Consider the following 11,804-nt stretch of genomic DNA (forward strand, 5'->3'; position numbering starts at 1 on the left):
GGGCAGGAGCTGCCCGCCTCGAAACGGGCTGCCGAGGCTGGCGCCGGGCTCTTAATGCGGGGTTGCATGGCAGCGGTTCCTGCCGTTGAGAGCACACACAGCACTCGCCGCCCACCAGCCTGAACTGGGCTGGAACTGGGCTCGCAAAAGCCCTTCCTAAGTATCTGCTTAAGGCTTTGTCATCTAACACTAAAAGGAAGCTAATAAAACTGCTCTGGGATAGAGACTACAGGCAGGGTAGCAAGGGAGTCGCTCTCCAGCCCTCGCCCCCTTTTGTCCCAGCTTTCCTGCCTTAAAATAAATTTACTGAATAAGAAATACCCGCTCCAGTGGCTGATGTGTGGATGTTTGCCACCTTGTGCAGGAGCTGCACGCGCAGGTGTGCAGAGGCGGCCCTTGGGAAGGGCTTTAACCCGCGTTCGGCTGTACGCGGTGCAGGGCTGTACGGTGGTGCTGCCTGCACAGGAGCTCCCCTGGGCCCCTTGAGGCAGCGCTGGCAGCTGCCTTGGACCCTCGGCAGCTTGTGGAGTCCCACAGGTGCTGCCAGCAGATGCAAGAGCTCAGCCCCTGAGCGCCAGCATGGGCTCAGCCGTGCCCTCACCTGTGCTGAGGTCCTGTTTGGGCAGCTCTCCCCCAGCACTAGCAGTTGCAAGGAGAAAGGGGCTCCTCTGGGATCACCCCCAGACCCACGGGAAGGAGCACTGAAGGGTTGCCCCGAGTCCGGGGCTGCCGACAGCCCGTGGAGGCTGCTCCGAGCGCTGCCGTCAGTGCGCACGCTCCCGCGGCTCCTCACCAGCACCCGCCGTCCTGCTCCCAGCCAGCAAACCTGCTTTTGCATCAAATCTAGGTTACTCTCTGTCTCTCTCTCAGACACCAGATTTTCCATTTGCTAAAGCGGTACTAGAACAAAGGCTCTCCCAGGATCTCATTTTCTCCTACCTTCTCAGCTGCTGCTAATTACCATCGTGGCTGCCTAGTCACGCAGCGTGTGCTCATCTATATGCATGTGTTCAGAGAAGATGAAAATAATATCTGCATTCTGGGATCCTGCGGGTTTATTTGCTGGGGAAGACCGGTACCTGATGCTCCAGGAATTCCTCCAGCTACGACAGTGTCTGCTGGGCACCAGCCCACCCCTTGGTGCTCTCCTTGGCTCCTCACAGCCCTGCACGTCTGTGCAGCGGCACTTCTGCCTCGAGATACCTCCTGGAGATGCTGCTGATGGTTGACTTGCAGGGTGTGTTATGGAGCACCTTGTGCCTGCTCGAGTGCAGTCAAACCCGTGGGAGAAAGGGAACGGGGCCACTGTGTGTGCATGTGCATGGGGAGGAGGGACAAACAGCCAAGGGAAACCACAATTTGTTGTGGGCTTGAACTAATGGGCATCGAATACTTAGAAATCATACAGTAAAGTCCAACAGATCCCCACAAAGACTCGTTGGCAATGAGTCACTGGTTAATGTAAGGTACTGCTAACTCAGATTTATAGGTTTAATATTTTTCTGTTGCACCGTTTCTGTTACCGTGCAGATTGCTTCATCAGTTTTTGTTCCTGTCCTGAGGTACGTTAAAATAGGATCTTTTTGGGTTGTTACTTTTTTAATAAATGTATTGTATTTCAAAGGATATTGAAAAAATTCCTTGCCATTTATTCTTTAAGACTTTAAATGGTCTCTCTAATGTCCTAGTCCAATTTGCAAGTTGGCTAACTAGCTCAGTTATGTAAATGTCCTTTTTTTGAGAATATAATGAATATAAGAGCCTCTGTGGATGTGTTTATGTCAATAGTGGTCATGCAGGAGGAGCTCTTAACGAAACCATTTAAAAAAAACCCAATGCTTTTATTTTTAAAAAAGTGTCGTCATCTGCTTTTATATTTGATGTAATACACACATTTTAGTCACTTTTTTAAATTATATACATGCTAATTTTCCCTTCCAGAGGTCCAAATTCTGCTCTGGCAAGTGCTGAACAGGCAGGCACTCGAGCTGAGCCGTGCCCCACAGAGCCAGGCAAACACAGCCGTGTGCTGCTGTGGCGGTGCGCAGTGCTGCCCGTTTGGGACAGCCCGGTCAAAACCGGGACTTAACAATCTGAGGTAGCCCTGTATGTGCTGTGCGACGTTCGCTGCTGCTCGGGTTCCTGAACACTGTGCTTCGCTCTGCGGAGCCAAGAACCTGCTTGAGCAGAGTGAGGGAAAATGGATTTGTTAAGATTTGTGGTATTTAAGTTGCTGGGTATTTAATGTCTGTAAGCTATACATTTTTGAGACGGCACACACATCATCATATACACACACACAGATATATATGTGGATGTGCTGGGTTTCACGAGTCTGTTAGTAAGATACCTCACCGTTACCATTGTCCCTTTCCAGACAAGGCTCGCACGGTGCAGGTGACCCAGTGCCCAGGGTGGCGGTGCAGAGGCTCTCCAAAAGCGCCAGGAGCACTGGGGCTGCCTCCGTTAGCTGTCAGTGCGAACGAAGCCCCCGGCGCAGCGGCGACGAGCCCGAATCCCTCCAGAAATGAGACTCGGGTTTAAAACACGGAAAGGCGTCGTGCGCCCTGCTCACCCGCCCTCGCCCTGGGGAAGAGCTGAAAAAGGTTAGCCTGGGCTTTGGGGTCCGCCTGGCCCCCCGGCTCCGCCATGGCCCTGGGCTCGGCACAGCCCCCCTCAGCCCCGTGTCCCCCTCAGCCCCGGGCTCCCCCCGGCCACCCCCGCCGCCCCGCACGGTCCCGCCCCGCTCCGCCCCCGCCCGGCTCCCGCAGCGGCCGCGTTTCGGGGGTGGCGGCTCCTCCCGGCAGTGCGGTAGAGCGCGGCCGCCATTGCATCACGGCGCGCCCCGCGCTCGGCCGCGCCTCCATCCCGCAGCCCGGCACCGGCTCCAGCACCGACACCGGCGAGGGCGCTGCAGCCGCGGGGAACGGCCGCTGCGGGGAGAGCGGGCTGCGCGGCATTGGGGGAGGGACCCGCGGCCGGGCCCCAGCGTCGCTGCCGCGGCTTCGGGGGCGCGCCGGCAGGGCTGAGGCGGCGGCCGGCGCCCGCCCGGCCCCGCGGTCCGCGCAGCACCTCGGCGGCGGGGCCGCGGCTCAGCGGGATGCGCCGGCGATGATGGGGCGGCGGAGTGCCGGGCAGGGGCCTGCGCTGGCCGCCATGGGGCCCGCCTGAGCGGCGCGGCCGGCGGCGCAGACAGCGGGGCCGGCCCGCCCCGCGCCCCGGCGGCGGGGACCAGGCCGGGCCGCCGCCGGCCCCCGGGGCGCCGCGGTCCCGGCCTAGCGGCGGCGGCGCCTCCCGGCCGGCGCGCCCCCTGCGGGCGAGCGGCGGCGGCGGCGGCCCGCGGGCCGGGCATGGGCGGCGCGGCGGCGGGCGGGCGCTGAGGCGGGCGGCGGCGGCAGCATGGAGGCCATCTGGCTCTACCAGTTCCGCCTGATCGTCATCGGCGACTCCACCGTGGGCAAGTCCTGCCTCATCCGCCGCTTCACCGAGGGTCGCTTCGCGCAGATCTCCGACCCCACGGTGGGCGTGGATTTCTTCTCTAGGCTGGTGGAGATCGAGCCGGGCAAGAGGATCAAGCTGCAGATCTGGGACACGGCCGGGCAGGAGCGGTTCCGGTGAGACCGGCGGCGGGGGCGGGCTGGGCCGGGCCGGGCTCCCGGCGGGGCGGCCTTTCCCGCGGCGCGGGGCCGGGAGCTGCGGGGCTGGGGCCGGCGCCCTCCGCGTGTGCCGGGCTCCGGCTTGTGCGGATGAGACAAAGGATGAGACCCCCAAATGGCCGCGGGTAGAGAGTGTAGGAGGTGGAGAGGAGCGACCCCGCAGCCGCTGGGGCGGGGGACGGAGCCCGAGGGCAGCGCCGGGGTTCGGAGACACTGCCCAGCCCTGCGCCGGCCGGGAGTCGGGCCGCGCCGCTGCCGCTCGGCCGGGAAAGGGCCCGCTCCCCGCTGGTGCGGAGAGGCAGTAACCAGGGTGTTCGACAGCCGAACACGCTTCGGCTGAGGCTCGCTAAACGCCGTGGAAGAGGCGGTTTGATTCTCGGCGGCGACAGCAGAGAGGAGCTGTCGGCAGGACAGGGAAAGGCCGGGCCCGACCCCTGGTCGTGGCTGTGCGGGGACGGCAGGTGCGTCCGGCGAGCGGCTTCGTGTCGTCACGAAGAATCCGTGAGGAAAAATAACGGCGGCGCGTGGGACCGTGCCGAGAGTTCCCCACAGAGCTGTGTGGTAAAACCGGCGGTCCTGGCCGGAGCAGGCTGGGCCCCAGCCGAGCGGGGGTTGCTGTTGTCAGGCATGGCGCTCGTTCGGAAGGGGTGCGAGTGTACCCTCAGCCCCTCGCCTGCTGTTTGCTTGTATTTTTCATGCATCTTTAGGCCTCGTCCGCTCTTTCATCCTGCTCCCTCTGAGAGCGCTTTCCTGGCTCCACACCTCTGCGCAGCTTCAGGTAGCTTCTACTTCTGTGCTGTAATGACTGGCCTGAGGAATGTTTCGGTTTCGTTCCACAGATGAAACCTCCCCTACCCCCACCCCTCTCAACCCCCTTCCTTCGCATCTGTGGCGCTGGCGTCTGGCCCAGGATGTGCAGGAGTCGGTCCTTACCCACTGACGGGGGTTTTCTGCTGCTGCCTTGCAGCCTTTCTGGGCGAGGAGCTGGTGCTCTGCTCTGCTGAGAGAGGAGGTGCTTTAGCTTGCAGTTGCATCAGCCGCCGGCTTTGGATCTCGGGCTGAGGTCTGTAAAAAACACGCCAGGGTGCCATCCCCTGCTTCTGCCTTTGCTGTGAAGAGCAAAAGCTGTTGGATGGCTTCAATTTCCTTTCTCTTGCACATTAGGAAGTTTGGGGGCCCTGGAGGCTGTTTACCCTTAATGCTGGTGCTTGACCCGGCTCGGCGCTCGGGTTGTAAGCATGATGAGCAGGCGACCTTCAGCGCAAGGGCAGGCTGCGCTGCTGCGATGGGCAGCAGTGTTCAAAGGCAGGAAGAGTGCAAGGGGCAGGAAAAGCGAGTGACGTAAAAAAAAACACATCGCACAACTGTGAAATGCCCTTGGCAAAGTGCAGACCTTAAATTCCCAATGTGAAGAGCTAGAGGGAAGTGAGCAAACCTGGATGCCTTCATGGTGCACTCTGAAGTATGAAAAAAATCAGGCAAAAAGTCTGTTTTGTGTTTATCCCTTTCAAATCACTGTTAGCCCTGTGACAAATTGTGCCCCATAAAGACAGCAGCTCTTGGGCTCCTCCTGCAAGGTGTTTTTCTTGGCAAAAGGCAAGATGTAGCTATTACGGGAATCAGCTGAAGCCTCTCAGATGGGTGGGCATAGGCAAGAAGCATGATGGTGCAGGTGCTCTCCAGAACCCTTAAACTTTTTTTGTCATAGCACAGGGAATTTCTTAGGAAGGAAATTCGTAAGAATGAGCTCAGCTTTTTCACAGAGCTCTCCGATTTGAGCATTTCCAGTCTGCTTTGCATAGTTTAACAGCTGCCCCACAAGGAGGAAATCACTGTAGTTATTTTGAAGACACCTTGTTGGCATTCTCCGGTCTGCAGCTGTGATGATACCTTTCTGCTCTTCCTGACCCCTGCTGTGAGCTCTTTTGCTCTCCATAAATTAGAAGCAATTTCTGTGCAGTCAAGGCTTAAATTATAGTTAAGCATGTGCCATTCTATTCTGCCAGATCAGGAGGTATCTATTTTGCCAGATCACTGAGGCTGCTTGGGAGCTGTAGAAGAGCAGGGTCCAATTCTTCCTGGATCCAGCAGGTTTTGCCCATCTCTGGTTGCTCAGATACTGTGATTTCCTTGTCTGAAACGTGATGTCGTGTAATGCTAACAAAAGGAAAAGCACGTGCAGCCTTTGCTCCCTGGAACTGTGTACTACTGCCTGCAGAAGAGCTGTTTCCTTCCAGCCGGCAGCTCTCCCTTGGCTGAGAGGGAGAGACTCGAACAAACAGGCGCGGACCCCGGCTACAAGTCCCCACCGCGGGTACAGAGCAGGGGACAGTTCCCAGACAGAGGCAATACCTTCATCTTGAAACGTGGCCAAATAGGTGCAAATCCCCATACTGCTATGTATGAGCATGGCGGGAGGAGGGGAGGTGGGAGTCTTTGAAGAGAATTGGGGAGTGATGTGCAGCGTGAAGGCAACGTAGCTCGCTTCCCGTGAGTCAGTAAGGAAAACAGTCTGTGGAAAAGGCTTTAAGAAAAGGCACTGAGACCTTCACCTAGTTTTACCTCAACGCAGCGTTCAGCTTAGATCCTGTCATGTCTTTCAGAAGTACCTGAGGCGTTGTTGATGTTGGCAGGAGGAGCCAGGACTGATGGCACGGAGCACAAGGGAGAAGCAGAAATGCCTGGGACCGTGTGGGGGTGAATTCAAAGCGCCAATGTCTGTTTGCAGCTGGCTAGATAGCAAAAGGCAGATCTAATTCCCTCAGTGCCAAATGTGCAGAGCTACTGTTGTCCCTCAGCCAGATAATTGGGAGAGGAGGAATTATCCAAAGGCAGGCAACTATCTTTTTTCCTCCTCTTCTGGCTTGCTTCAGTTTGGACTGTGGATTTTCACCTGTCACTGCATGTCTGTTGATAAAGCAATCTTTGAAAACTCCCGTTCATCCTTTCTTGAGGCAGTTGTGCTAGATAGATACACACATTACAGGACCAAATAGTCCCTAGCAACAGTCTTGCATGTCCAAAAGAGGAATTGTCTCGAGCTAAAAATGCAGCAGTGCTTACATTTTCCCAGCGAGGAAAGTTCAGGCTCAAGTGTGAATTCCTCCAGGGACTGAGATCGATCACTGCTTCTGGATTTAGAACGAATCCGTGACTTTGCAGAAACACCACAGTTTTGCAGCTTGGTTCTTCCACGTGCAGTAGTCCTTGAACTGTAGCTCTGCTCAGCCTCATGGTCTCAGCTTTGCTCTAACCACCCTGTGTTAGCTGATTTCATGTGCTGCCTCTGGCCGCGTTGAAGTCTGCCCTTGCTCGGAAGAATTATGGAAGATGCGCTCCATTTCTCAGCCCGCGGTTCGGGGGTCTTTTTGGTTACTGTTTAATCTTGTCAGTATTTGGCAGGAACAAGACCAACAGTAATGCCGATTCCCCTAGGAAGCTGTTGTATCGTTTTGCTGTTACTCGGGAGGTTGGGCTGGCCGCTCCTCTTAGTGCGTCGGCTGTAATGGTGCGTGCCGTCGGTTTGACCAGTGGCGTAGTGGGAGAAAGCGTAGGGGTCAGTGGGTGTCCCTATGCCAAGGCCCTGGGGGTATGGAGGGGAGCTACAACCCCATGGTCTGCCTTCCAAACCTGTAGCCTCCTTCCTTTATGTATCTGTCAGAGAGTGCATGTTTGGTTTCAAATGAATCCTTTAATTTCTTATAGTACTTCTAAACCAATGGGTTAGACGAGATATTCAGAGAACTTACATGGCAGGAGACAGGACTCCAGCTTTGACTAACAGCAAAGGGCATTCAGAAGTCCATGACAGAAAATAGAGACTGAAAACACTGACGGGGATTTTGAACAGAGCTGTAATAAATCAGTGGGGCAGTTAGTTACCCAAGGATGAAATCTTTAAGCCAAGATCAGTTGTCTTTTTGAATGACAAGCTCTACAGAGCACAAGCTAAAAGTGATAAGACATTGCCTGAATGGCCCCTCTGCTCTGGATTCTGCAGGGTAGGCAAGGTAGTGGTAATGCTGCTTTCTTAAGCAAAGACGTGTTCAGAAGGGCTACTTTGGCCTTAAGGGGAAAAAAAATCAGAGAACACAAACAAACAAACAAAACCCCACCTGAAACTTGCTCTGCCCTTCTTCCCAAACAGCTGTAACTTACACTTTTGTTGTGGCTCATTCATTTCCAGGTCCATCACCAGAGCCTACTACCGGAACTCGGTTGGCGGACTCCTCCTCTTTGACATTACAAACCGCAGGTCCTTCCAGAATGTCCACGAGTGGCTAGAGGAGACCAAGGTGCACGTCCAGCCGTACCAGATCGTCTTTGTTTTGGTAGGTCACAAGTGTGACCTTGACACACAGCGGCAAGTCACCAGGCACGAGGCTGAGAAACTGGCTGCCGCATATGGTATGAAGTACATTGAGACTTCAGCTCGGGACGCCATTAACGTGGAGAAGGCCTTCACTGATCTGACTCGAGATATATATGAGCTTGTTAAAAGGGGGGAAATTTCAATCCAGGAGGGATGGGAAGGGGTAAAGAGCGGGTTTGTCCCAAACGTAGTGCACTCATCCGAAGAAGTGGTGAAATCAGATAGGCGATGCTTGTGCTGAGCTCTTCTAGTGAGGCGAGTGGTGATGAACTCTACTAAACAAACATACTTTACTAAGTGAACTCAGTGTGACAGAAGGGAGAGCAACACTCCTGTTGTGAACAGCCTCCCGTGTTGTTTTGGACATCAGAACAGACCCCGGAAAGAAATGTTCTGTTCCAAATAACCTTTCAGAACTGGGGGCTAAAAACCTACAGGAGAGTGAGTGAGGGTGCATGTAGATGTTGTAAGGAGACAGGAAGCAGAAACGCGGGGCTGCGCGAGACAGGAGAGAGCATACAGAGAGCTGAGTGGGCTGGCACGTGCCAGGGTACTGTACGTGTCCTCTTTTAAGTAAATCCATAGCTCCATGCTGGGTATTGAAGCCACAGTATGGAGACTTTAGTAGTATGACAAACGGGCAGACAGAGAGAAAGAGGCCAGCCATCTTCGTTTGTGTCAGCTGTTTATTACCAGGCAGTGTAAAGGCAGCACAGATACCATTTCCTCATAAGGCCAAGTCCACAGGAAAAGTGTACTGACATGGTGTGCACACTTCTGAATTTTCTGTCTTATGTTCTTGAACCTAGTTCAAAAGCAAAGAATATTCTGTGGGATTTAAAGAGGAAAGCAGTAGTTATTTAACTGGTAATTAAAATTTAACTTATCCCCCCCCAGTAGTGCTTTCCTTGCTGTGCTGAACTGGGATTCTAAGTGGCAACTCCTGTTCCAGTAGTAATTATTCAATGCGTTTTTACCCATTTACTGCCTAGGTGAGTACCTTGCAAGTACCCTGAGTTCAGGGCTTTCCAGCAGAATTAAGTGATCGAGAGCATAAAGAGAGAACCATGTCCTCATGTGTTACATCTTAAGGCTGGGGTGTTGCAGCCGGGTGGGACAGGCCAGCACTTCTGCCTTGCTAACAAACAGCCCCGTGCCGACCTTTTGGGTGTCTTAGCAGCCAGGCCACGAGGAGGAGTGGAAAGGGGAGGGGGGGGAGCCAACAAAATAAAAAACTTGAAAAGCTTAACTCAGGTGCATCAAACATCCGAAATGGTGAGATTTGCTTTTAAAGTTAAATAGCATGGAAAGCACCAGCTTCTATCAGTACTTTCTGCTGTTAAAGTCTCATTTTCTTTCTTGGCATCTGTGGAAGACGAGAACTAGCCCTGGGAAGGAGGCGCACACACCAGAAGTGTCTGGCAGGTGGAAAGGAAAGCCACAAGACAAGCTCAGGAGTAAAGTTTGTTTTCCTCCATGTTTTAATTTGACAAAAGAAGATCCATCTCAGGTTGGTCATCATGGGATGGTAGCCGCTGGGAATGCCATTCACCACTTACTTAGAGGCTTTGCTTCCACAGTTTTAACTGAAGCTTTTGAAGTGCAGCAGGGTAACTGGGCTCCTGTAGCAAACTATGGAAATTCAGCCTATTAAAAGCAAACAAACAAAACTATACTGACCTTTTTTTTTCTTCTTTTTTTTTTTTTTTTTTACTCGAGTTTGCAAGCTTTATACACCAAACTGCTAATGGGCAGGAGGGAGGGATTAGGTAAAAACCACAGGAAGCATCTAGTGTTTGATTTTAGGCCTCTAAGTAGCAAAGAATAAAATAGCTGTTACAGCTTTTTAAGCTACCCCACCTTTAAAAGTGTGGCTCTTCTTGATTGCTGGTGAGTTCAGCCTATTTCTCCTCTCGAACCTGGTCTCACAGTTTGCAGCACATGGGCGGGTCTGTATGAAGAAAAACCCCTGTGTTAAAGCTGTAAAAAAACCAACAACAACCCAAACAACAAACCCAACAACCAAAACCTTGAAAATAAGTAACATTTTTATTTTCAGTGTTTGAGGAGCAGTTTCTGTTCCTGGGCTCTGCAGGGGTGCAGCAGTGTAGCACCTGCTGGGAGGGCACTGGTAGCAGAACAGAGGAAGGGAGGGCGGCAGTGTCAGTAAGCTTGTCACTGCTAAGCCCTGATCGCTCTTGAATAGGCCATAAACCTACCAAAAAGCTTGTGCTACAGCACAGTGAATTCCAGGCAGCTTCGGTTGTGGTCGAGTTCAGTGCCCTGAAGATGTAAAGAAAAAAAAAAAATCAAAAATCCCTTTACAAAATCTCTTTCTAGGTAAGCAGAGCTGGAGAAGATTGATGCAGGGACCGCCACAGGAACTTGGCTGCCATGGGCTCTCGTGGGCTGACGCCAGTGGAGAGCGCAAGGTTTGCTCGGACCAGGTCTGTTAGTCCTGTTGGCACAAAGGCAAGGACAAACGAGTGCGAAAGGGTCAGGTTCTTCATCCTTGGAGTGGAAAGTTCCGCCAAGCAACCACTTTGGTCTTTCGGGGTCCAGCTGTTCAGGAGGTGCAGCTCGGCTTGCCTAGCTGAGGGTAGCAGAGCTGGAGTGCTCCGTGAAGGGCAGCTGGAAATTGGATCAAAGAGTGTTTTAGCAATAGTAAAATTCTGTAATTCTCTGTGCAGGAACCTGGCCAGCAGGGGAAGGATTACTTTTCACGAGACAACCAGTATTTTATTTAACGGGTTTTGGACATTCCCCTTTACTGCTCCCAGAGAGAAATTCCAGAAAGACTAAATAAGAACGGTCAGGCCTCCAGAGTAAATCTTCAATTTAAAAATACAAGTGTCATAATTCTAAAGGGGAACAGTGCAGAAGAAAATGTATGCAGTCTTAACTACTTAGAGGTGACAAATGGCTATAATATGAAATGATAAGAGAACTCATTATATACATCTTTTTCTAATTCCTTGCATTTTCTGGACAGCTTATTAAAATATAGGAAATGTAGATTCATCTGTACAAAATTTGGAATGTTTTTTCTAAGATGAACAACTTATAGGATATGCTAAGAATTCTTTTCTAACAACTGGTTTTAATGCTTTGACTTCTAGTGCAAGAGGGATTTAGAGAAACCGGAAGGTGATACCTTTCACAGGATAAAGGTCAGGAGCTCTTTTACTCTAGGACTAAAATAAAAAGAAAAAGAAAAAGAATAAGCTAACTTTCTGTGGTCTTTACCACATGTTAAAAACATTCTGCATGTTAGACTGTAATTGCTCAGAACCTCCAGAATAAAAGCATACTATACACTTTCCTCGCTTTCTGTTATGCACTGTAACAAAATGTGAAAATAATGCTGTATTTAGCTGTCTGTACGTGACTGAAAATATGCTTGTATTTAGCAAAACGGTTACTATGTGATAATGTGAAATTTAAAACTTGTAAAGAAACTTTGGTGGGGTTGTTTTTTTCTTTTTCCCCTTCCCCATTCTCTATCCGTAAGCGACCTACCACCTGTACCACTTCCAGTGGAAAGCCTGTGGCCCAGCGAGGGCACGCGCTGTACATCGCTCTCTGAAGGCCCCACTGCTTTGCTCTTCAGAACCAGCCAACTGCCTTGCTGAGAAAAAACCTCCAACTATAGAAACACTGGCCATTCTCGAGCAAAACCAAACCGCCCTGCTCCCTGCAGCAGTAGCCAAAACCAGCCTTCGCCCCTCCAGGTGGCCCTTCTCAGCAGCAGGCAGGACTAGTGTCACAGCAGCTGA

General features: G+C 52.5%; 1 protein-coding gene across 1 annotated transcript; it reads left to right on the plus strand.

The window, feature by feature from the left end:
• Positions 1-3,387: 3,387 nt before the first annotated feature.
• RAB39B (RAB39B, member RAS oncogene family) lies at positions 3,388-8,269 on the plus strand (the record flags this gene model as incomplete). The annotated part of the gene is made up of 2 exons (XM_082003972.1): positions 3,388-3,614; positions 7,843-8,269. The coding sequence occupies exons 1-2, from the start codon at positions 3,400-3,402 to the stop codon at positions 8,267-8,269; spliced, it is 642 nt and encodes a 213-aa protein (XP_081860098.1). The 5' UTR covers positions 3,388-3,399.
• Between the last annotated feature and the right edge of the window lie 3,535 nt (positions 8,270-11,804).

Source organism: Phaethon aethereus (assembly GCF_964289735.1).
Source record: "Phaethon aethereus genome assembly, chromosome: 10".
NCBI lineage: Eukaryota > Metazoa > Chordata > Aves > Phaethontiformes > Phaethontidae > Phaethon > Phaethon aethereus.